Below are 27,052 nucleotides of genomic sequence, written 5' to 3'. Positions count from 1 at the left end.
GAAGATCAGTTGATCCTAAAAGCCATCACGGACATGAAATCCTTGTGGACTACCACTATAGCAATCTCAAAGCGACACCAGAATGCAAGATTGATGCATTGGGCGTGGACTTAAACCTCCTACGACAGGACATCAGGAAACTGGCAGAGCGCACAAGCTCCCTCGAGAACTTGCTGATGAATAATACAGAAGTCAGTACTACTGTAGGGGAGGGTAGGTCGATAGGACCCCCCCTTCCCACTGCATGTCCCACCCTGGTGAAGACCCAGGACTCATCGGCAGCCCACCTGCCCCCGGGCCCAGGCGGCGGGACGGCTGTAGACCGACACATGAGGCTGCACCACCACGTTATGTGGCAGAGCACAGACGCCATCTTGTATTAAGCCATCCCCATCTTGCTAGAAATGTGCAGATATAACCCAAGGCAGAGCAAACATGCACACTGAACGCTGCAGAGTGACCCCCACTTGACCGCGCTCACAGAGGCCCACACTTCCCCCACTTCCCAATGCATGGCAGATCCCCTGAGGACTCGTTCTCACGAGCCACCAGACGCGAGCAAACAACAAAATAAAACACTGTAGCTGTTAACCTTCCGCAGTACATCATTGCCCCAGCCATGAACGGGAACATTAGGAAGCAACTGAGACCAGCCCAAACCCTGCAGGCGCAGGCCCTGCACCAAGCCCCCAATGATAGACGGCGTGGCGCCTCACACCCATACCCATCCCGAAAACCCTTGCAATGTGTAGAAACCATTTATGTAATGTGTGCCTTGTTGACTAATGTTCGCTGCTAATGTAAAGGAGAATGGGTAAAGAGAAAATATGCAACCGGTATTGTATATAATGAAGAGATGTACAAAGACTGGATGGCTGATAACAGTGAACAATAACATGTGTTGCTCTCTTTATACACACACCTGCCTAACACTACCTCATGTTCGAATGTCAACTATAGATGTGAAATGCTATAGTATGATACCCAGCTAGTATTCCATTTTAATGCAAATACATATGAGCGCCTTTAGAAAACCCATGTGTTAGTCGCCCCTCACCCACAAGACAGTAAACCGCCTCGTGCAAGATGCCACGCACAGAGCTGCAAGGCCATTTCCCCCCTCCTCCTGCCCAGGCCCTCTAGAGATAGCACAGCACAGCTTTGCCTCCCCTCCCGACCCTGCTGGACCCATTTCAAGCATCCGCCCGCCTCCCCCATGTCAAAGGCCGCCACAGCCTGACTCCATGACTTACGAGCTACCTGGTCCTAAATCCCACCGCCTCTCAGGCACCAGTTACATGCCCCCCACGGGCCAGTAGTACCTCCATCGACCCCAAGTTAATGACCCTAAAAAGGGGGGGCGCCCACACGTATACCAACAGATCGTAATACCATCCCTCACCTAAATTGCCAAGGCAGTTTGGTCAAGCACCCCCACCCATGCCCCTGACTATGTACATGAGACCGGATTGTTTGAACCTAAGGTATCCTCCAAACTGATGTATTGAGACACTCCAGATGGGTGTCGCATATAAATGTTCCTGGCCATGTACTGATCTAAGGTCAGCGCTTACAAGAGTTGCAAATCAACGGAAAACATGAAGTGTGACAAATGGGTGGGAATGTGTGGCCAAAAGGGCAAATGTTAGTTTAGTTATCAATCGTCGTTACAAGGCATGTCCGGCCCGGCCCTCCACCCCGATGAGCCCAGCTGACCTCCCACCCCACGTGGCGCTGTACCAACGTTCGCCAATCCTGGAGAAGCAAATGTATACATTGTATACCACCTAGCCATCACCACCCAATCCCTATGAGTCTGTGGCCCCTATAGCTTACCTCATGCATGACGTGTATTTGTAATATAACTGGCTGTCTCTGCTAGTGTCAGACAGAGCGCTCTCAGAGTTTGCAGAGCCCTTTGCATGCCCTACATTGACCTATATAAAGCTGTTTTTAATCTCACCCGCACTTGATCCTGGCCTCATTCCCCTTCTGGGGTGTGTCCTTTACTGCCTCTCACTAAGGGGGGTGCGCTTCTTCGGACGCTTACATTCACTACCAACGCCGAGGAGGTCCACATACTAAAAAAACAAGTGCACAACCTAGAGACCCGAGTGGAAGAGGCAGAAGGGCGGGCGAGACGCAACAACATCCGCGTGGTGGGACTGCCAGAAGGAGAAGGAGGACCAGACCCCACTGACTACGTCGAAAACATGTTGATCCAAGAAATTTGAGCTGGCAAGCTTTCCCAAGGGTTTGCGGTAGAACGTGCACACAGAGCCCTAACTAGGAGACTGCAACCGGGAGCCCCTCCGTGAGCGATCATTGCAAAGATCTTAAACTATAGAGACAGGGAAATGATCCTGGAGTTCTTCCGGAAGGGGGGATCAAAAACCCGAGCGGCGGCTACGGTCACAGTGTACCTGGACTACACTGTGCTGGTGCAAAGACAACGATTTAGCTATGTGGCAGTGAAGCGGCGACTAAGAGCCGGGATATAAATACACGCAGCTATATCCTGCAAAGTTAAAGATATTGCATAAGGGCAAGGCACACTTTTTTGACGACCCGGAGGAAGCGACGAATTGGCTAAACACCCAAGGCTGCCCGGATGAGGCAAAGAGGCAAGAGAGGCATGAGCAGGATAAGTGAATCAACGTAATAACAGTAACTCTAGCCTTAGGGGGGACGGCAGCGAGGAATGTAATGCTATCGGATGGGGCTGCCATTAATGAGCAGTACTAGTGATTTAATATTGCAATATAAGAACATGCATGGACGGGAATATAGTTGTTTAAATATTTAACTAAGTAGACTTCAAACACGAAGAGCTATTGCATATCGAGAGGCTCGCAGTAGGAGCATGCCCACTCCCAATAGTTAGAGTAGTCAGACTGCCAGTAGGGCGATCTCTACCTGCTGTGCACCTAGTATCGGAAGCAGCCAAAAAAAGTGTAAGATGCGGGCTAGCCTGAGATCCAGGGATGGAGCTGGGCATCAGTTGTGGCTTGGGGAAAGGGGAGGTGGGAGGGACGAGGAGAGATGGCTGGGGAGTTGGGGCAGGGAAAGGAGAGGGGTGGGGGGGAAGTTGTGGAGTTAACGGGTAGAGGGAGTTTAAGTAGGGATACAAGCTTACAAACACGAGCGTCAGCACTCGAGAGGAAGGAGGAAGATATATGGAGGAGGGGTGAGATATGGTTAGAACATGGGGGACCTTGAGGTAATGTCCTGGAATGTTAGGGGGCTTAATAGTTACCTGAAACGGAACAAGGTCATGATGTATCTAAAAAGGCAGAAAATAGATATAGCCCTACTCCAGAAGACTCACCTCACAAAAGGGAAACTAGAAGTGGTCCAGAATAAATGGAGGGGGACTGTTATCAGCGCAACATACTCAGCGTATGCCAGGGGGGTGATTACCTGGGTGGCGCCACATGTCCCGTTTCAGTTGCTACAGTCTACGGTGGATGAGGATGGGAGGATGGTGGTAGGCTAGTGGAAAACAAGGAAATATGCATTATAAATACATACGCCCCTGACCAGGACACAGTGACATACTTCAAGACCCTATACAATAAATTGAGCCTGCATCTGGGGGAGGCGGGGATCTGGGGCGGGGACTTTAACTGCACATTAAACCCGAAGGTCTATAGGTCAGATGAAAAGCAGAATGGGCCTGCCCCTGCTGCCGGAATTTAAGCTGGAAGATGCATGGACGGTGCACCATCCACAAGATAGGCAATATTCGCATTACTCTGCTCCTCAAAAGTTGTATACTAGACTAGACTACATGTTTGTCATGCAAGAGGCGATGGCTGAAACGGTACAGATAGAATACAGTGTGAGGGTCCTATCAGACCACTCGCCTCTGGTTCTAACATGGCAATACCGACCTCAGAGGGCCAAGATCCCAACCTGGCGACTTCGAGCTGAAGCACTGAAAGATATGAAGTTTAGGGAGGACTTCAGAGAAGAAATTGCAAGTTACTTTGAGACCAATACAGGTAGCGTTGAGTCGACGGCACATTATGGGAAGCTTTCAAAGTGGTGGTGAGAGGGATAGCCATAGCTAAGTCCAAAGGGCTGCAGGGAGGTATATTAGGGGAACTGCAGAAGGCAGACACCAAGCTAGAAACAGTTTTGAGCAGGGGAGGAAGTACTAAGGAAGACGCCGAAATAATACGCAGACTGCAAGAGGAGTGTGCAAGACATTGGGAAAGATTATGTAATCTGAACTATAGGAAGTACGTAGAAAGGCGACACGCGGTGGAGACAAGCCAGGGAGGATGCTGGCATGGCTGTACAAGAGCGAGACCCCCCCCAGACCTGTGATCAGAGTACTATCAGGAGCGGATGGACAATTGGTGGACACCCAAGAGGGTGTAAACCGAGAGTTCCTTGAATACTACCAAATATTGTATGGGGACGAAGAAGGGAGTGACAGCAGGGAAATAATGGATATACTAGAGGACATAGGCATGCCACAGATAAGCGAAGAGGAGCGAGAGGACTTAAATGCCCCAATTACGCTAGAAGAGTTGGAAGAGGTGGTGACAACTATCCACCTGTAAAACCCCAGGGGCGGACGGACTCCCTACTGAGTTTTATGAAATGTACAGAAATCAAGTGCTCCCCCCGCTGCTAGCAATGTTAAATGAGACATTTGAAACAGGGCGATTACCAGAATCCCTGCGCGAAGCAATCATCATCCCACTCCCCAAAAGCAATAAGCCGGGCAAGGATTGTGGATCGTTTAGACCACTATCGATGCTCAATCAGGATAGCAAAATGCTTATGGCGGTACTGGCAAATAGAATGAAGCCGATCATCACCAGGTTAATACACCATGACCAAACAGGATATGTCCCGTGCACGAACATATCAGACAACCTTAGAAGACTTCACCGGGTCATAGAACATACAAGAGGAGAAGCTGGCGAAATGGCAATTGTATCGCTGGATGCAATTAAAGCTTTTGACTCTGTCAGGTGGCCCTGGCTGATTGCAGCTCTGACCAAATATGGGATAGGGCCGGGGTATCTCAAATGGGTCAAACTATTGTACAGTGCACCGTTAGCCAGATTAAAAACAGGGGCGGTTATCTCAGAAAGTTGGCAGCTAAGTAGGGGTACTAGACATGGATGCCGTGGTCTCCAATACTGTACATTAAAGCATTAGAACCCCTGCGATATACCGGAGGCAGCAATATGAAGTAATAGGGATCAGCGTCCTGGGGGAGCCGCATTTGGTCTCGCTATATGCAGACGACATGCTGCTGTACTTACGATATCCCAAAGAAAATCTCCAATATATTCCGGAAGTGATGGAGCAATTTGTGTCGCTATCTGGTATAGCAGTGAACCCCAGAAAATCATGCATATTCCCGCTGGGGAAGTATATAGGAATCCCAAGGGACAGATCACCAGTGCTGCAAATACCATTGGAGATAAATCCGTTCAGATACCTGGGGATAGACATTTACCACATGGTAGAGGCAGAACATCAACATAACACGGAGAAAGCGGTAAAGAACATAGAAACCAGTATGAGGTTCTGGACTAAACTCCCCTTGGCAATGATGGGTATAGGGGCGCTGCTGAAGATGGTTGTACTGCAGAGATTATTACATTTCTTTCGGGAATATACCATACCTGATACTGAGGAAGTTCTTTATTAAGCTACACAGCATGTGCAGGGACTTTGTGGCATGGGACAAAAACATAATTGCATTCTGGAAGCTGCAGAACATGCATGATAAAGTGGGTATTAAACTACCAAATTATGAGATCTACTACCTAGCCAGGCAATTACAGTATGTGGCTAAATGGCTATCAAGAAGATTTGACCTCAGAATCAAGATTGTTGAGATTGGAGTGTGCCCCGTACTAAAAGAAATAATATGGCTGCCCAGAGCAGAGGTGAGAGAGCATTCAGAGATGTTGGTACTGGGATGGAAGGTATGGCACAGAGCTCGTCAGGTCATGGAGAATCTAGCCCCGTGCTCCCCACAAGTGCCATTGGTCGTATTGACGGGAGGGGATGGACAACTACTGAAGGCAATTAGGAGACACTGGGAACCGGTGGAAATCGCAACATTAGGAGATATATGGCAAGAAGGAGAGATTAAAGTATTTGGAGCGCTGGTGGAGGAAACAGGGTTGCATGCTGGGCAATATATCACATAATAGAATGGCACAGTGGGTTAAAGAGAAATGGTCAGAAATAATTCTGGCAGAGCCACCCGACGCTATCATAGACTCTATATACGATATAGCAGAAGGAGGGCATGAGATATCCAGACTATACGAGTTATTGATGTCCAAAGTTGGGAAAGAGGTGGCGCAATTAAGACATGACTGGGAGGAAGAGGTCAGGGTACCCATGAGTGATGGGATAAGGGAGAGGGCCCAGGGATACCATAAGAAAGTGTCTAGGAATGCGCAGCTACAGCAAATACAGTTATATATAACCCAAAGAGCATATATGACACCCCAGAGGAAAGCTAAATTTAAAAATGCAAAACGACAATTGTGCCCAAAATGTCAGGAGGAAAATGTGGGGATGACGTATATGTTTTGGGCATGCCTTGAGATTAGGAAATTTTGGGAAGAAGTAGCCCACTGGCTAGAGGAGAAGGGAATCAAGTTAGATGTTGAATCGGCATGGGCATGTTTGATAGGATTCCCAAGGCTACGCCAACTGAAACATGTAAGCAAACTAAAGGACTTGGCATTTATACTGGCAAAGCGCAGAATCGCCATGGGGTGGAAGGCATGTTACAGACCTAGGATAGAAGTCTGGTGGGCAGACCTGCAGAAATGGATCGAGGCTGAAACAGCAGTGTGGCAGGAAGCGGGAAATAGAGGGGGGAAGAAGAGGCAGAAATCCTGACAGCCTGGAAACATTTAGGGGCCACATTATACGGGCCTGCCCAGGACTGGTTAAGAGACCAGGACCCCGAGGAGGACACTGGAAACGAAACATCTTTGGAAGAAGAAGCAGACTGCAAAATGGAGTAGGCTCGACCGGGGGGGTGAGGAAAGGGGCAAGCAGTAGACATTGAAGGAAATATGCACATTTTGAAATGTGAGAACATGTTACTGCAAGGTTCTGTTGTATGTTGTCGGTTTGTGTTGAAACCACTGTTTTAAAAAAATCAAGAAGTCGAAGTCCCGGCTGGGCACTCAAATTTGGTGACAATCTTCAGAATGTCTTGAGCCCTGACCTCGGGTGGCAAGGTCTTTCCCAAGAATGTATCCAGTACATCCCCGATGAACTGGAGCTTTTGAGATGGTATCATGTGGGACTTCTTGTAATCGAGGGAGATTCCCAGTCTGTGGAGAGAGTGGCAGGTTACGCTGAGAAAAGCCAGGACTTGTTCTGGAGAATGCGCCCTGATCAGCCAATCGTCCATCAAGGGCTAGAAGTGAAAACCCCCTCTCCTGAGACTCACCACCATCAGCTTGGTAAAAAAACCTTGAGGTGGAGGTCTGCCCGAACGGCAGAACTCGAAACTGATAATGAGAACTGCCAACAGTGAACCTCGGGTATTTTCTGTGCTTGAGATGGATTGGCACATGAAAATAAGCATCCCGAAGGTCCAATGACACAGTCCAATCCTGGAGCTGGAGGGCTTGAAGGATATATGATATGAGACCATCTTGAACTTGTCCTTCCTGAGGAACTTGACCAAGATGGGTCTCAGTCCTCCGTTCTTTAGGTGATCAGGAAATATGGAGAATACCATCCATTGTTCCTTTCCGTTACAGGTACTGACTCTATAGCACCTTTCTCTAGCAGGTTCAAAATTTCCTGCAGAAGGAACGGATCTGGAACCTTTAACGAATGGCTCCCAGGTGGATGATTCTGAGGTCTCTGAATGAAAGGGAGGCAGTAACCTTGGGCTATGGTTTCTAATGCCCAAGCATCTGAAGTAATACACCACCATTCTTTCAGATGCCGATAAAGTCTGCCTCCCAGTGGGGTAACACGAGTCAAGACCTCAGAGAGGTTTTGAGTCGGCTGAAGCAGTGGCTGATGGTAAAGATGCTGCTGCTTAGGTGGGCTTTGCACCTCTCCCTCGTCCACCACGACGGAATCTTCTTTGTCCTCTTTGACCAGCCATTCCTCTCGCTCTTCCAAACTAAGTTTTAGCGAAAGGATCTATCCCTCCAAGATGGTCCACTGGGTGAAAGGGCTGAGGCTGCCTATCAAGGGCACCTAGAAACTTGGCTGCTGCCTTCAAGGTCTGTAGCTTCTTAAGACTTTTGTCAGCCTTGCTGCCAAAACAAGGAGACCCGTCAAAAGGCATATTGAGTCTAGACTGCACATCCATTGCAAATCCACACTTCCTCAACCACGCAAACCTGCATATCACGGTGCTTACTGCCATGGGTCTGCTGATAATGTCAGCAGAATCCAAACCCGACTGTAGAGATTTGCACATGGCCTCTTTGCCATCCTTTACAATGGCCAACAAACCGTCTCTTTCTTGCCATATGGGAATATGTTCAGTTTCCATGGATGCACAGTCCCAAAGGGTGTAGGTGAATTTTGCAAGCGCACATGTTGAGTTGGCTGATTTGAGAGCCATGCTCCCGGCAGAAAAAATACTTTCCTTGACAAGGCATCTATATGCTTATCATCCCGATCTGGTGGAATGGTCGGATAGGGAGCTTGCTTGGAGGTAGCGGTTGCTGCTTGCACCACCAGGCTTTCTGGGGTAGGATGTTTAGAGAAGTAGCTTGGGTCACTACTTGACAGGCTATTTTTTTGGTCAAATTTTTATTGACTGGCGGACTCAATTCCGGTGCTTCCCAGTTTGCACTTACTCTCTTCTGTAGAGCGACATGAAAAGATAGGATTGGATCCTTTTGAGGACCTTTGTCCAGGATATCGGTGAGGTCATCCTGCTCAAATGGGAGGGCAAGCCTACTCCATCCCATAAAATCAGTTACCCTGGTCGTTCATTGTCTGTTAGATGCATCTGTGTGATCATCTGGTTCAGGCTTGCCAAAATCCAACTCTGATGAGGTGTCCACCCCACTGGCTGTTTGTACATTTTCAAGCAGGTCCTGCAACCTAGATTCCTCCGATATAAAGCCACCAGGGACATTAGGAGTACCATGTTGCTATCAAAAAGGTGGATCGTTGTCACCTGAAGGCTCATTGTTTTCATAAATGGATGCAAGTGATTTAAAAAAAATCCTTTCTAGGCAATGGTGTGAAGGATTTTTGTATTTCTGGTAAAGGCGTTGATGGCTTTGAGCCAGAGAGTCGTCACTAAACTTTTTTTTGCATCAATGTCTTCAATGAAGACGTCTTGGGTGTCGATGGCACTGATGGAGTCGATGGCGCCACTGGCGTCGATGACTTAGATGTCGACTTGTCCACGGACTTTGTCCATCATGGACTTCGATGGCTCGAAGCATTCTTCAATGACTTTTAATCGTGTCGAGGAATCGACCGCTCTTGATGAGAATCTAGCCTTCGTCCCGGGCTGAGGGCGCGCAAGATTTGGCTCGAGCCCTTTCCTTACCGGATTCGAAAATGTGTAGCATTTCCGGCCTGAATGATTCCCATTCAGCTGGAGTAGAGACCTTAGTGGGGCAAGAGAAGTCGGACGAGAAAAACAAAGTAGGCGATTTTTGATGCCTTTTCTTAGATTTCCTCGATGACGAGGAGTGGTGAGAGCCACTCTGGCCTGGACCTTTTAGTCTTCTTCCATCGAGAAGAGTCGTCTCTCGCTTCGTTGGAAGAATATTTTTTCGACAGGGTAGTCGAGGGGCATTCCTTGGGGAGACTATCTACCGCCTATTTCCCTTTATTCACCCGCAGAGCTTTTTCGGTCATCGACTGACACTTCTGACAGGCCAAGGTCTTGTGTGCTCCACACCGAGACACTGCAAGCACACCCGATGGGAGTCCACCAGCAACATTTTTGCATCACGGTCTTGGCATTTTTTAAACCCGGTCTTCGGGGTTGAAGACATCATTGACAATTTTCAAAGAAATATATGAAGCACACTGTAGTTCACAAAGCGAAAGCTTACTCAGAAAAACAAAACATAAGCCAACAGGTGCTGCACTTTCCAAATATACCTTCAATGATGTCACCTTTGAGATGGAGGCCCTCGAGGGACATTGAGTAGAATGCATCAACGTACAGTGCCCTCTGCCGAAATAATTTTTCCAAAGCAGCTGAAGCTGGATATTGGAGATATCAAAGATGCGGAATATGTTGGAGGACACAATCCATTCGAAACATACATCCTTCCGTTATTAACTCAGACATACACAAACACCACTCTGGTATTGGGACGAGAAAGAGGGATGGGGACGAGCAAGACCATTATGCGATTGAAGAATATTGCCTGCACCTGAGACAAAGGGGCGGTATAAATGGCCTGCTCAGGTGAGTCTAAAGAGATTGCCTGTTGAACGCTTGCAGAAGGAGAAGTTGGAGGTGAAGGCAGGGATGTGCATGTCCGAAGCGCCAAAGAGCTGCAGAGTCGCTGCAGTGGAAGTAGATTGTGGCGGGCGTCTTCGGAAGGTCTCCGGTGGCAGGGTTGGTCTGCCGACCTCCTGGAAGAGAGGCGTGCCGATTCGGGAGCAGCGACAGCCACAGAGAGCCTGCCGAAGCGGAGAGCAGCACACAGAGACAGAGTACCCAGTGAGTCAAGCAGGCTGAATGACTCCAGAACGCTGTGGTGTGACCCGCGTGGTGTATCCAGGTCGGATCGCTCGCGAATGAGCAAAGGAGAATGGAGGCAATCGGAACACCGGTCCAACTTGAAATGCAGATGATCAATAATTATGATAAATTGACGGTTGAAAGAAATTAATGTAGCGATTTGTGAATACCGAAATTTAATGAACGGATAAAAAAGCAGTGAACTTTGATAGTGCGAATAAACCTGTGGACAGGGTGCAAATTCCCAGCAGGAGAGTAAACTGGGAAATCGAGGTTGTTTCATTTAATGTGACTAATTTGAAGTTTTGAACATCAAACCGAAAAAAAAAATTATTGAATGTCACTTGGATTGACTGCTATGAGAACATTTGATAATCCAACAAGTGAATGGTGGCAGAACAAGTATTGAAAAAACGTCAGGAATGCAGTGGCAATGTAACTGGAAAATAAGCAAATAAGGTGTGCTGGTTGCGTGACCTTTAATGCGTGGGCCATGTGGTCAGACACCTGTGCCTAGACCGAGTAAACCCAACTAAAAAGAAGTCACTTAGCTCATATATAAGTTTGTGATTGAATGTCAAGGAAATCTTGTGTATTTTGAACTTAAAAAAATGAACTTTGTGATATTGGTGAAAGACACAGAAGCCTGAAAAAGGAATGGTGTTGTATTGGAAACATTGACAGACTTGAACGCTTGTGGAAGGGAGCCCCCTTTTTATGTTTCAAAGTAAACTGTCTCGAACTTCTGTTTGAAAGGGAACCGTCTTGAATACTAGGGAAGGGAGAACCCCTTTACCGACCAAGAGCTGGAAGAAGCTCTTTACTTTTGTTTGAACACTTTCCATTCGACGCTGACATCCCTACACGTTTTGAACAAGTAGATGTGAGGGCAAGTATAGGTTTTGGACACAGACATTTACTTCGGACTTCCTCGGACAGAATACAATTAGTTTCAGTTAGGTAGGGAAATCCCACCTTAGCATAGGGGAAGGTCGGCCTTTTCCCAACCTTCTTGTGATTTTAATAAAAGTTTGAATTGAATGGTTTCTTTAAATAGCGCACCTGACCCTCAGGTAACTGGGCGCATTACATTGCACAAGGGTACAGTAAAAGGTTACAGCTTAATACATAATAAGATAAACATAAGGGTTGTGTACAAAAATAGGGATTGTAGGGACTTTCATATGTGGATACATCATAAAGCAGCGGTAATGTGGACAAATATACATCATTCATTTTAATTACAGTAAAAATAGGTAAATACGATTAGCAGGAGGGACAGGCATTTATTGAGCCTCATGAGTGGTAAGCTAATTTTTTTTATGTTTGTCCTGAATCGGGAGAATTAAGTTTCTGCTCTTAGAGCTGTCGGTAGGGCGTTCCACAGTTTTGATGTTAGGACAGGGAAGCTACTGCCTCCCGATTTCTGTAGATTGAATCTAGGGACTCTGAGGCAATGGAGTTGAGTGGATCGGGTAGGTCGGGCCGATTGGCTTTTGTCAAATGTACATGTCAAGTATTTAGGTGCTAAGTTAGACAGGCACTTGTGGGTGAGTACGAATTTTGAATGAGATTCTGTTCTTGACCGATAGCCAATGGAAATTGCGTCTAATTTCAAATATGTGATGGGATCTTGGTATGTGGAATGTGGATCCAAGCGCATTATTTTGCAGTACTTGTAGTTTTTTTAGGTTTCGCTTGTTAGTTCCTAAGTATAGATCATTACAGTAATCCAAATTGGATAAAATGAGGGCTCTAGCTAACGTGGAGCAACTTGTTCATAGGAAAGGTCTACAGGTGTTAGTTTGCAGGTATAGGCTGTGGCAGAAGCTGTTGCATTCACTTGTTTGGTCAAGATTAAGGATGAGTCCATTTAGAATCCTAGTGTCTTGACTTCCTTAGAGACCAGTGTTAGGGAGAATTCTCTCTTTAGGCTTAATTTCCTAACCTAGTGAGTCCCCCAGCAGCTTTGCTGGATTTCTGGAGTTTGTTTTTTTCTCCTGCCAAGAGTGAGACTCTTTTTCTCCCACTCTTGGACATGATTTATGGTGTTCCTTTGATGTTAATGTGTTTTATGGGCTATGGGGTCCTTTACTCCATAGGATCTCATGTGTTTTTACTATGTGTGTTACACAGCACCCTCCGTGCAGTAACACAGGGGTGTCATAGTGACACCCCACCATAGACTCCATACCCTGGGACTGACTACTGTCTCCCAGGGCATGTAAAGTTATCATTGGCTTTTCTAGTCCCAAACTATTAACAGAAACCAGTACAAACCATCATATTGTGGAAGTACTGGTCGGGGCAATTCGATTGCCCCGGGGTCAGTTAGTCGAGGGATCACGTCTCCGTCCCCCCTGATCGGGTTTTGGCTGGTGGCAGTGGAAACTACTTTTTATATTCGACCGCGAATATTTCCCTTGGGATTGTCCCATTGTTCGAGGCTACCAACTTTATTTATTTAATTCTCATAGCCTCGAACATACCGCCGGTTTGTTTAATTAATATTAATTCGCCGGTTGGTATTTTTTGCCAAGACTCGATTCTAAAATGGCGTTTGTGTTCTCTTTTGTGACTCCAACCCAAGTCGAGCCCTTTGTTCCACTTTTTGGCGGGCTTCTCCACAGAAGCCTCCAAAAGTGGTGCTACTCTGTCTGGGTACCAAAGGGGGTGTAGGAGGGGGTTTAGGCACCCTGGACTGAGTTACCTTGGTAACTCAAGTCGCACTCTTGTATGATTGGCCCAAGTGGTGAGCCGGCCGGCTCACCACTTAGCATGTTTGATTGACAGCTAGGCTGAGTGAATGGGGGTATGCTGCATAAAAGCAGGGCTTTGGGGACTGGAACTTCAGAAGTCGCCACGGGACCTGAGAATCCGACGAGGGAGAAGCTGAGCCGACCTACCACGACGACACCACCGGTGGAGCCCTGCGGAACCGACTCACCACTTACCGACGACAGAGAAGATCTCCAGGCTGGAGAGGCTTCTTCCCCTGACTGGTGGGCACAACCAGTTTACCTTCTTCTCTTCGCACCCCAGACCGGTTTGTGGTCGAATTGCCCGTGCCAAGCACCCCGGCAGCCAGATAGCCACTTACCACTGGACCGCGAATCAACGGACCACTCCTTGTACCTGAGAAACTCTGCGGCTGGTTTCTTCCCTGGCAGTGCAATGGACTCCTGTCTTCCTCCCCGACGAGATCCTCTCTTCCCCCGGACAAAGCACTGACTTGCATCCGCTGCCAGGAACAACTGCCCCCGCTGGAGTATTCTCACCACTTTAAGGTACCTCTTCGCACCCCAGACCGGTTTGTGGTCGAATTGCCCGTGCCAAGCACCCCGGCAGCCAGATAGCCACTTACCACTGGACCGCGAATCAACGGACCACTCCTTGTACCTGAGAAACTCTGCGGCTGGTTTCTTCCCTGGCAGTGCAATGGACTCCTGTCTTCCTCCCCGACGAGATCCTCTCTTCCCCCGGACAAAGCACTGACTTGCATCCGCTGCCAGGAACAACTGCCCCCGCTGGAGTATTCTCACCACTTTAAGGTACCGTGTCCGCCAGGCCTCCCTTTCTAAAGATTGGTACAAGGTAATAATAACCCCTTAACCTTCTGGACTGGGCTGGCCGCCTTGACCCTCTAACTGGTCCCTTTCTTTGGTCCAACACCTTTTTGAACTGTTACAAGACTTTTGTGCACTGCAACCGTGTGCCCTTGGACACATTTCGTTTTTGATCCTCTTAAAGCGGATCCGGCCTACTTACTCAGAATTCACAGTGTTACTTTGCCTTCCTCTCTTGTTGTGTTCGTGAAAAAGTGTTGGGATCTGTTTCAATTTATTCTCTGCTTTTCTCTCCCTTTTTAAAACGAATTATTAGAGTGCCATCTACGTTAAGCGCTCACCACTGTCTGAAAATAAGTGGGGCTTAAGACTGGTCTAATATTCTTTTAAGGGAGTGTATATCTTTTAGTGACCGTGTTTTTGAATTGCTTACTATTAGTGCCTGTGTGTTTTTCTAGATGGGGTTTTAAATAAATAATTAGATCTCTTTTACACCAAGCCCTGGTCAGTGTTTACTTGTTCTATTGTGTTCTCTTGACCTATTGTGAATACTCTGTATACTGCCTAACTCTTCTTGAGGGAAGTCTGACTGCTCAGCCACAGCTACCAAGTGAATCTGTGTGGTACAGACTGCTACCAAGTGGGTTTACTGCCAAACACCTGTAGTCCTAAATCTTTTGCAGTGGTCCCAGAGGGAACTGCACAGGTTTCTGCCTAACAACCAGGATGTCAATGCCGTCTATGATAAAGGAATTATTCCTGATGTCAAGTTAATTTAGTTTGGCCTAGGAGCCATTGAGAAGTAGTTCGGTCTTCTCATCGTTGAAGCAGAGGTCATGTGTGGCCATCCATGCCTGAATGATTAGGTATATTTTGTGTAGTAGTTTTATATCAAGGTAGTAGTTCCCGTGGCATAGTTATTGTAGGTGACACCCAAGAGGTCAAGAACATCAAACAAAGGCTTGGTAAAAATATTTTACAGCATCAGTGAAATGCAGGACCCTTGTGGTACTCCGCAAGTCACTGGTGCTGGATCCGCAGATGCGGTAGGTGAGAATGCTCTCATTGTTCGATTGTCAAGGAAGGATTCTATCCAGGCTGTCAGAGAAATACGCTGATGAGGTGTTACCTTTGTCTTTTTGGTCCATTTGAGTTTTCAAGTCTAATAGGGCAGTTTTGGTGCTGTGTCTAGGTCTGAACCCAGATTGCCGCAGATCCAGAAGATTGTTAGATTGTAGGTGTGCCTGTATTTGAAGATAGGCAGCCCTGTCTAGAATTTACAGGGAAAATGGCACTGTGGTGATGGGCCTGTAATTTGTAGGAATGTCCGGGTCTAGGTTGGGTCTTTTTTTAACAGTGGAAAGACCCAAGCATCTTTCAGATTAGTTGGGACCGTGCTCATTTCCAATGCGGCATTAATAAATGTGGTGACGGAGGGTGCGAGCTCTTTTGCTGCATCTTTGATGATGTTTGCATAGCATATGTCACCCTGGCATCTTGATGGTTTGAGGCTCGTTATTAAGTTTTCAACCTCCTTAACGGAAAGAGGAGTGAATTTGAATAAGCTGCATGGTTTAGCCATAGAAGGTTGAGGCTTATGTAGGACTGGTTCAGAGGCGATACAGAGTTTTTTCTCATCAATTTTAGATTGTAGCTGCAATATTTTTCTAGTAGTGCTGCTTCTATTTTGGTGCACCAAGTCTCGTCTTTGGAGCAGGTTTCAGAGAAGGTCTGGGGGGAGGTGGTCGACTCAAGCTCCCTAAGGATAGTGAATAACTTTCATGCCAGATTAGGCGTTAGTAATTCTATTATTATTAGCGTCGCTTTTTGTTTGGAGGATAGCTGACTTCTAGCAGCTAGTGGCTTTTGAAAATAAGTATGTTGAGGGCTGACTGGTGGTTCTTCCATGTTGTATTTCGGCTCTTCTTTTGTTATTGCGTAAAGTTTTGAGGCTAGGGGTGAACCATGAGTTAAGGTAGGCTTGAGGCTTAGCTTTACGCAGTTTCAATGGGGCTATTGTGTCAATGAATTGGCCGAGTGTTCGGTTGTACAGATCTACAAATGTCGATGGGTCGGTATTGGTGGTTGGGTAGTTAAGGATAGGTTGTAGCAGAGGTAGTAGATTCTCTGTATTAATATCCTTGTTATTTCTAGTTAATGCCTTTGGTGCCAGGGCAATGAGGAGGTTAGGCTGAGTACTAGACTGTAGGGTGAACGAGGCGAAGTAGTGGTCTGTCCAAGCACATGGTACATTAGTGAGAATGTTAGTTTTGCAATTAAGGTCTGCAATCCAATCTAGGATTCTTCCTTTATTGTGCGTGGGCTTAGTGATACGATCAGAGAATCCTAATTCTGAGATCGAATTGGCTATGGTAGTGGCAGTGTCATCCTTTGTGTCTAGGAGACATAGATTAAAATCGCCAAGTAGTAAGATTTGTGAGCCTGGTTTAGTGTTAGTGGAGAGGAGTTGTGAAATATCTTCCTCTAAGGTCGTGATTGGACCAGGTGGTCTGTACAGAAGATGAATTTTTAGAGTGTGTGAGGCTGAGAGTGGGAGCTTCATAGATAAAAGTTCAGCTGAAGGGAATGGAAGATGAGGCAGGGCTCTTAGGCCGAGGTGGGTTCTGGATAGAACAGCGATTCTGCCACCTTTGGAAGATTCTCTATCGAGTCTAGTGATGGCGTAGTTATCTGGAATGGCTTGAGAAAATGTTGGGCCTGCTGCAATATGTAGCCAGGTCTCTGTTATGGCCAAGAAGTCTAGCTGGTTAGAGATAATAAGGTTAACAATGTTTAACGCATGTGCTATCAATGACCTAGCATTGATAAGTGCTCCTTTGATAGGTATACTAGTGTAGTTGGGTTTGCTGTGTAACACTATAGTGTTGGTAGACACATAGGGTCATTTTTGGTAGTAGTGTTGTCAGAAATGGAGGTCTTTTTCCTAATGGGCGTAGACTTGGTGTTGCTAAAGACTATGTGGTTAGAAGCTGGTGTGTTAGGACCATTTAAGTCTGGATCTTAGTCTAAAGTTCCAGATTATCGTGGTGCAAGGTTAGTTAGGAACAGGTTGGGTGGCGAAGCGTTGGATCCATTGAATTGGCGTGAAAGAGTTGGTGTTATTTAATGAAGTCTCATTACTAGCAGTGGTGACTGACGCAAGAAGGATCATTGTGGTTAAAGTGGCAGAAGTGGGAGTTGTCTGAGCCAGCCAGTTAAACATGGGTATACAGTTGTGCATAGGCAGGAGAAGCAGGTTATAGGCTAGTTGGGTTTATAGACCATTATCAGTAGGATGAAGAGGAGGGTGGTTGTCTGTAATATTTATAAGGAAGGTTCTGGTATTTTCTACAGGTTGGCTAAGCAAAACAATCATGGAGAGCAGCGATAATTCGTACCAAATGTGTGAGAGGCATACTGCCAGGTTGAACAAGTTACATTTTCATGAGCCAGTCGGCCAATAGCGCAGTTTAGGAAGCGAAAGAAGGAGTGCAGCGATTGGCTATTAGTCACACTACTGGCTAAGAGTTGAGCTCTTAAGGCACAGCATTTAGGCAGCAACAAAAGATATTATCCATACAGGTTAACAATATAGGCCTGCAACTTATATGCCCATTTGTAAAGTGAATAGCATACAGTTAATAGTGCAATGTGGGAGGCCACCAGGGGGCGCACAGGCAATGGCAGCCTGATCTGCGAGCTCCTCCCAAGGCCGGGCCGGTACGGGATTTGAGCCCCCCCCCCCGAGACCCCCCCACGGAGAGCAGCGGGCCGAACGAAGAGGTGATCCCCCAGTGCCCCCGCAGGGCGAAACAACGGGATCCGGGGACCGCCGGACAGCGGAGATCCGTGTACGCGGCGGCTGTGGCGGGATCGTCACGGCAGGCCGCGAGCACAGCCCGGGGAGGAGCGAGCGGACCCATCGGCGCTGGCCTTCGCCTCCCCCTTCAAGAGGCGCGAGCCGGGACGCCTCGGGGTGAGGGGACGCCAGCCACAACAGGAGCACCAAGGGAAGCCGCGGCCTGAGAGGTACGAGACACGGAGGGGGGGGGCGGATCCGTCGAACCCCCCCCCCCGCTCCCCTTCACCGCCAGCAGGATCCTGCGCAGGACGTGGGCAGGACTCCAGGACCCGCCGCCTTGAGATCGCGTAGCACACCCCTCCCCCCCGCCCCGGTGAGCTCGGCGGGATCCGCTTTCACCCCCCCGGGTGTGTGGCCCCCGCTGTGGGCAGGCGGGGCGTGTGCCCGCCCGGGGGCAACTCATAAGGAGCAACCAGATCCCCCAGGAGGGGGGGGGGGAAAGGAGAGTACCCCAACGAAAAGACACCAGCGCACCACCCTGCGGACACAAAAACGCCCCCCGCCCACCCCAGAGGGGGAATATCGAGGGGCAAAAAACACGAACGAGGTGCACGGGAGGCTCTGCGGTGGCCGCCCTGGGTGTGAGGCCCCCGCCGGAGGCTGGTGGGGCGAGTGCCCGCCTGGGGGGCATTAGTCAAGACCCTGAAAGACCGCTCGGAAGGGGTGGGGACGGCATACCTTGCCAGGAGAGACCCCCAACGGAAAGACAGCAGCATTCTACCCAACGGAGGCAACAGCACCCCCCCCCCACTCTAAAGGGGAATCAATCTTCCGGTAACATAACCGAGGTATACCGGAGGCGCTGCGGTGACGGCCCGGGAAGTGAGGCCCCCGCCTGACGCTGGTGGGGCGAGTGCCTGCCCGGGGACAACCGCCAAGACTGAAATAAAGGCGCGCAACAGGACTGAGGGGCCCCACTACCAAAGGGAAACCAACGGTCCAACGAGGCGAGCCCACTTGGATGTGAGGTAACATTTCTGACAGAGTACCCGGGGGGCCAACCTAATAAACTGGCAGCAGAACCTGCAAAAATATCGTTACCGAAACCCGGTCCCCCCTGCTGTAGAACCACCCTACGGAGAGGGAATGGCCCATCTGGAACCCCCCGCACCCTCCACGGCCGCAATGGAGCGGGGATTTGCCTCTATTCTGCAAGAGATCCGAGATATGCGGGCGGAATTGCCCAAAAGTTTGAAAAAATGGACCGCCGGGTCGACAAAGTTGAGGACAGACTCCTTCAGGTCGAATCCAACCAATCATCAGCGGCCACCCTAGAAGTGGAGGTAAACATGAGACTAGCTGCCCTGGAAAAAAGGGAGGAGGAGAGGTCAAGACAGATGGACGACTTCGAAAACAGGGAGCAGAGAAACAACCTCAGGATTTTTGGGGTCCCAGAGTCGGAGGGGGAAACGGAGAGGGAGCTGACACGCGTGGTCCGTAACATAATTGCTCTCCTCTTCGAAGAAGAGATGACTACTGAACTCATATTCGATCGGGTACATAGAGCGGGAGGCCGAGCAGGGGGCCCCCGGTCGATCCTGGTGCGGTTCCATTACTACCTGGAGAAGACGCGGGTGCTGGAGGCCTCCAGAAAGGCCCAGGAGATCACATACAACAACTCCCAGATCTCCATCTTCCAGGACCTTTCAGCATACACCCTGGCCAGACGGAGGATGTGCCGCCCCCTCACGCAGTTGCTGAAGGAAAAAGGAGTGCGATACAGATGGGGCTTCCCCTTCTCCTTGACATTCGAGTACCTGGGCCAGAGAACGACATTGATTTCGGAGGAAGATATCAAGGGGGCTATCCAGGACTATGTCGCGGATCCAGCGCCCCGGCGGGAGCCGCGGGGACCGGCCAGGGTCGGAGCTGGAGACCCAGGCCCGCCGAGAGAAAGACGGAAAAAGTCAGGAGCGAGGAAATTCAGGAGAATGAATACGCCCTCCCCTAGGAACGAAGGGCAGCAGAACAACTCGGAGGGTCAGTGGCTGGGCAGCCCCAGTGTGAACGTGGCCTCTGGAGATCCCGGAGGGCATGGGTGTACTTGAGAGTGAGAAACCCGGCAAAAGATAGGAAAGGAAACTACAATCCCCATGCAAAGCAAGTTGGGTGAGCAAAATCGGGGAGGGGATCGAGGGGGGGGGGGCTGACAATAATGTGCCTGTTAATGATGGCCTGGCCGAGAGGGGCAGGCTGGTGGTCCGGCCAAAGCGCCAGTGATGGCCGAACTATCTGGCTGGACGCCGGGGCAGGGGGTGGGGGGAGGGAAACAAGTTGGGGGTTGTTTGTGTGGGAAGGGGTTCGGGGGTCAGTTGGGGAAACATGTCAAAAGTGTCCATAAGTCAATTCATGGGGAGTTAGAGATCAGAGTTGTTGCGAGGCAGCCATCCGTTAGAATAGAATTCATAGACAATGGCTGATGGTCTGCCGGCCCTGGGGGTGGGCACCCTGAATGTTCGGGGCTTAAATACCCCATCGAAGAGATCCCTAATCTGCAGGGAGTTTAGGAGGGCTAAACTGGACCTTCTGTTCGTACAGGAAACGCACTGGGCAAGGGGAAAGGAACCCCGGTTGCGGGGGGGGGGGGGGGAAATCGAGGAGGTCTTCCACGCTTACCACAGGACCAAAAAGAGAGGGGTGGCCATCTTGGTAGCTAGAGATGCAGGGTTCGAGAAGGCGGATATCCTAAAAGACCCGGAGGGAAGATACCTGCTGGTCCGGGGCACCCTACGGGGCTCCCCCCTCACTCTGGCAGTAGTATATGGCCCTAATGAAGGACAGGCCTTGTTTTGGGAAACGGTGAGAGACAGGATCAGACTATTCGTGCAAGGCCCGCTAGTGGTAGGGGGGGACTTCAACATGGTCCTCGACCCGACTATGGACAGGAAAAGGGTAGACCCCCTTACTCCCAGAGCTGCAGAAGAAGCTATGGCACAATCTTTTCAGAGGGTAAACGCGGAACTGGGCCTAACCGACACAATTCCTCTTCCCAGAGGGGGAATCCCTTCCTTCACCTACTACTCAGCTATACACAACTCTTTCTCCCGCATAGACTACGTCCTGGTAGAGGAGACACTCAGCCCATATGTGTCAGGCTACAGAATAGACCCGGTGCCCTGGTCAGACCATGATTTGGTTAAAGTCACAATAGCGATGGGGTGGAGCAGGGAACGCAGAGGGCGCTGGAAGTGCAACAACGCTCTGCTAAAGGATGAGGTCCTCTCTCAGGAAGTCTTGGACTCCATAACAGAGTTCTTTGACCTAAACGACAACGGGGAGGTCGCCACTCACACGCTTTGGGATGCCTTCAAGGCTACTCTGAGGGGGGTCCTTATAAAACTTGGGGCCCAAAAGAAAAGGGAGAGGGGGATACAGGAGAAGGCTCTAAGAGATAGGATATCCCGCCTCCAACCGGCGAGCTCTCCGGGGCGCCCATTAGCGGGAGAACAGGTGGCCGCCCTGGAAGACTGCAGGCTACAGCTTAAAGACCTGCTCCTATATAAGACAGAAAGGTCCCTCCAACTAACTAAACAAAAGTACTATGAGAAAGGGGACAGGGCGGACCAGATCCTAGCCTGGAAGTTGAGGGAGGTCCAGAGGAATAGAAGGGTGAGGGAGGTGAGGGACGCCCAGGGGCTCCTTGGCAACGACTCCCCCCCATATCGGGGAGGCTTTTCGCCAATACTACACAGCTCTCTACTCCTCAGAATATGATGGAGATGATGCCCAGATAGAAACCTTCCTTGACTCAATACAGATTCCATCCCTCTCAAGAGATTTGGCGGAAGGGATAGAGGGCCCGGTCACAGAGGATGAGGTGGACAAGGTGATCTCTGGGATGAGGGTGGGAACCTCCCCCAGGGAAGATGGCTTCACAGTTTTCTTTTACAAAAAGTTCCGGTCCTCTTTGATCCCATACTTAGTGAGGTTCTTTAATGAAGTCCTGGACGGGGGCATACTCCCCGAGTCTATGATGGGAGCCGTGATAGCAGTCTTGCCCAAGGAGGGGAAGGACCCCTCGGAATGCTCCTCCTACCGGCCCATATCATTGTTAAATGTAGATGTGAAGATCCTGGCCAAGGTGGTGGGGAAAAGGCTGGAAGGCATAATGCCGAAGCTAATTCACGGGGACTAGGTGGGCTTTATAAGCGGGAGGCAGGGCTCGGATAACATCCGGAAGACCCTAGACTTGCTCCACTTTGCCCAATCATCGGAACTTGACGCTTGCGTCCTCTCACTGGATTCGGAGAAGGCCTTCGACCGGGTTGAGTGGCGCTACATGGAGCTTCTCCTTCAAAGAATGGGCTTTGGGACCCACATCATGAGCTGGGTAACTGCACTCTATAGAGCCCCCACAGCGAGAGTGCAGGTAAACGGGACACTGTCTGGGTCATTCCCCCTCTCCCAAGGAACAAGGCAGGGATGCCCACTCTCCCCCCTGATCTATGTCCTCACCATGGAGGCCCTGGCAATTGCGGTCAGAGCGCACCCGAACATTAAGGGAATAAGAAGGGGAGAGATAGAATTCATGCTCTCCCTGTTTGCGGACGACATTTTGGCCTACCTAGTGGATCCGGGTTCTTCTCTCCCCCCCCTCCTGGCCCTGGTGTCAGCATTTGGTCGATTCTCGGGCCTAAAAATAAATACTGCAAAATCAGTCCTGCTCCCAATGCGAAAAATAGACCCGGTGCTCGACCCCCAGAATAGGTTCCAGGGGATCAAGGTGGAGAAGGTCGCTATACGGTACTTGGGGGTTCTCCTCCCCAGAGATATGTCGAATCTGGGCCCCGCCAACTACGGTCCCATGATTGCAGAGATCACCGCGGACTTGAGGAGATGGGGTAAAATGACTCTCTCGTGGTATGGCCGAATGACGGCGGTCAAAATGAATGTCCTGCCACGACTCCTGTACCTATTCACAGCACTCCCGACCAGGGTCCCGGCACAGAACCTCAAAGACCTACAATCGGGGGTCCGTGACTTTGTGTGGCAAGGCAAAACCCTGAGAATTGGGAGGGCTGTCCTGACCCTACCAAGGGAGGAGGGGGGATTCGGGCTGCCAGACTTTCATCTCTACTTCTGTGCTGCCCAACTGCGTGTCCTCCTGGAGCACATGAAGGAGGGGCTGAGAACGTACTGGTCCTACCTAGAGGACATGGACGCCCATCCCCACAAAGTCCGCGACCTCCTGTGGACGCCTCTCAGGGAAATACCAGGGCGTCTAAGGGCTCATCCGACCCTGGGGCTCCTATGGGACATTTGGAAGGAACGCCCTCAGACCGCTCACCTCACCACATGGCCGTCTCCAATGTCATCCCTCTGGGGACACCCCATTAACCTGGGAGGAAGAGGGTTCAGACACTCCCAGATCTGGTCAGATAGGGGGATGGAATGGGTGGGGCAAATGTTCAGGGATGGTGAATTCTTACCCTATGAGGAGCTCAGGGAGGCACTGGGTCGTGACTCAATATCTATCTTTGAATACCTTCGCCTGAAGGGCATCCTTTGTGACCCAGCTTGGGGCACCAATCTGCGAAGACAGTTGACCCCCTTTGAGAAGCTCCTCGATTCGGCGGCCTCCAGGAAGGGGGCGGTTTCAAGTTTATACAGGGTCCTAAACACGCACAACCTTCAGGGCAGGAGGAGTTTTCGCTTGTTCTGGGAAGGTTTGGCAGGTGCCGAAATCTCTGAGGATGATTGGGCCAGGATATTTAAAATTGCATTTCACGGAAATCTTTTCACCGCTGATATGGAACATAATTTTAAAATACTGCAGGGATGGCACAGAGACCCCGCAAAATTATCCAAGATGTTCCCGGGAGTGTCACCAAGGTGCCCGAGAGGGTGCGGGGAGACAGGGACCAGAGGCCACATGTGGTGGCACTGCGCGAAGGTCCAAACATATTGGGAGCAAGTGAGGGATTGGATGGAGGAAGTGACTGAGGTCCGTATACCACTTAATCCCCTGACGATGCTGTTGGGCCTCCCCCCAGAGGACACAGAGGTGCACCGATACCCGAGGATGTGGGAAACCCTGTTAAGGGCTGGAAGAGTGGCTTTGGCCCAAAAATGGAAAAGTCCGGACGCTCCTTCGAAGGAGGACTGGCTGAAAAAGGTCAAAAATATGTTTTTGATGGACATATTGACGGCCATGGTAAACAACAAGACTAGCTCATTCCTCACGGACTGGTCGGGGGTCCAGCAATCCTGGGGATGGGATGTGCACTGAACCCTTCGAGAGACCCCTCATCCTGGAGAGGAGGGGATGGACTCCCTTTTGGAAGGTCAACCAAACTCGGGGCCACAGGACCCGGGGAAGGGCAGAAGCCAGCCAACTGATGTAGTGGTTATGCATCGCAGCAACTCTGCGACAAGGGAGACGGCGGCCTCTCCGTGAGTCTCCCAGGACGAACACATTGACCTGGACACGGGGAAGGGGGGGGGGATCCAGGGGTGGGGCGGGAGGGGGGGGAGGGAGGGGGATCCACTGTTCTTTTTCTTCGTTTGCTTGTTTGTAAAATTTAAAATGCCAATAAAAACGGAAGTTTAAAAAAAAAATAGTGCAATGTGTCCAAAATAGGAAGCATATTCAAATAATGCCAATGTTCCCGTTAGTTAATGAGCGGCACATATATAAGTATAAGGATTACATTAAAAGTGAAAATGGGACAACATTGCAAGTAGCAGTGAGCAGCATTAGATAATGTATGACACATACATGTAATAGTGAGTACGCTGCAAGTGTGATCAGGCGCATTAGCAACAGTGCTTGCAGTCGAGTCGGGGAATAGGGTGACACAATAGCATGGATAATTAGGCAGTTGGCTGCGGAGGCGAATACCCTAGTCCAAGGAAAGTTGGAAGATCAGCTGGTGGGTGCTGGGGTGGGTCACAGCAGATTAAGGAGTGAATTGTTGTTAAACTAGTTTGGACTCGGCTGCGAAGCATTACGCATATTGGAGAGAATTCTGGCAGTGGGGTTTGTAGCCCAAACTTTACTCAGTTGTCTGTGTATACTTTGTGATGCCTTCACAGGGGCCATCCACAAGGTCGAACAATTGACAAGAACAGGTGGATGATCCACTTACAGAAGACCTTTTATGTGGAGGAGGGAGAGATGCTCAACCCCACTTTGCTATGCCGAATAGCAACATCAGGTTCACTGGGTCATAGATTTGTTTGGTTTTAAACCAGCTGAAAAAGTGGAAAGCCTCTGGCCCGGATGGGCTGACATCAAATATCTTTGTGGGGTTCTCTAACTGGTGGGTCCCGATTCCAGTTAAATTATTTGAAGCAATTGAGGAGGCCGCTTTGGCCCAACCCTTTGGAGGAGAAAAATAATCATCCCAATATTTAGAAATGCAGATCCAGATGATGCTCATTGTTCTAGACCAATTTCTTTACTGGTTACTACATCTAAAATCTACTCCCGAGTGTATCTTGGGTAAGTTGGAAGAGTGGGTGTCCGAGAATAATATCCTACAGCTATCTCAGGCAGGGTCTAGGTGGGGTTTCTGCCAGGGGTTACTTAGAATGGTGAAATTATGTTATGTGGGCACCATGACAGCAGTCGGTATTGTGGTTTAGGAGTAAACGCACCATATTTTGAGACCAGCAAGTGGCTGAAGCAGGTTTCTCTCCTTGCCCCCTGTTATTTATTCTCTTTATGTTGAATTTCGACCCAGGGAGGTTTAACAACAAGGTATTTACTCCTAGGCTGAGAAACAGAGTACAGTGCTCTACCCTATGCCGACGAGAGTAATTTTGGCTTCAACCAAGGGCTTTGTTTGCAAACGACTTTCTGGAACACCACAATTTAAAATGAAGCAAAAGTAAAACTAAAATGATGATCTTCGGGAAGATGGGGGGACCCTTTAGATGGGACTTCCAAGGGGAACCAATTAAAGTGGTAAATTCTTATGTCTACCTCAAATTAAAGTTTACTAGGAATGGCTGCTGGGCGCACACAAATATCAAGCAGAAAGAGAAACAGCTAGACTCAAAGTGCTCCTATGATTCTACTCCCATTACAGAGCACTCAGTTTTGACAAATGTATGTACATTTCAAACTAAAGGCATCCTCACTAAAGCTCCATGGTAGCGAAATCTGGGGGTACGGAAACTGTTAGCTTATGGATACAGCCCAGTCAAAACGTTAGCGCTAAATATTAGGTCTACCGCCTGGCTGCTCAAATGGTGCTTTCAGAATAAAATTAGGGCTACAGGACTCAAGGCCAAACTGGTAAACCAAACACATTCACAAATAATGCACACTTTAGGAGAATACTTTTAACTGTGCAAATTAGAACAGGATGTTAACGTGAAATTATGCATAACTACCTGTAAATGCCTTCGACTATGATGAGGATTTTTTTCCACCCTCGATGGGTTCGAGGTTGACCATAGGCTACAGCATCCCTTAGCAACTTCTCCAGATTCTTCATGTCTTCAAAGAGAAAAACAAAAAGCAAGATTAAAATGTGCATTGCTTGTGTCTTGAATGCACAAGATATGCAAAAAGTGACAAGTTCTCCGTAATGAAGCCCTACATGTATCCACAGTTAAACAAGAGCATCCTTCACCTTACAGCTGATGCCACTGTAGAGGAAAATTGTGCATCTCAGCCTGTCCACATTGGGGAAGACAGGCAGTCACAACTAAATTCAGAAATTATGCCATTGGAATTTAACATTATATTTTGGTGTATGTTGACTGGCAACCTGTTTTAATTTTTTTTCATCTACACAGAATCGAAATAGACTATATAGGATGACACCAATCACACAATAGGCAGCTTCACAACTGCTGTTTGAACAGGCCCGACATTTTGGGGTGAATCACAGCTATGACCTATCCACAATAGTTCCACCAAGTCCTCCACTTTACAGAGAGAAAAACAACAGTTCCATCAAATTAAGCATTTTACCATGC

General features: G+C 49.0%; 1 protein-coding gene across 1 annotated transcript in view; it reads right to left on the bottom strand.

Moving 5' to 3' along the window:
* Positions 1–27,052, bottom strand: part of LOC138467978 (serine palmitoyltransferase 3-like) — a 1,426,144-nt gene that overhangs the window by 605,585 nt on the left and 793,507 nt on the right. Inside the window, exon 7 of the mRNA XM_069608333.1 lies at positions 26,462–26,567. Coding sequence (XP_069464434.1) covers positions 26,462–26,567 — 106 coding nt within the window. The remainder of the gene's footprint in view (positions 1–26,461; positions 26,568–27,052) is intronic.

This window comes from Ambystoma mexicanum, chromosome 4q, assembly GCF_040938575.1.
Source record: "Ambystoma mexicanum isolate Mex_15411 chromosome 4q, UKY_AmexF1_1, whole genome shotgun sequence".
In the NCBI taxonomy this organism is placed as follows: domain Eukaryota; kingdom Metazoa; phylum Chordata; class Amphibia; order Caudata; family Ambystomatidae; genus Ambystoma; species Ambystoma mexicanum.
The sequence above is the reverse complement of the archived record's forward strand: the minus strand, read 5'-3'. Positions and strand labels throughout refer to the sequence as shown.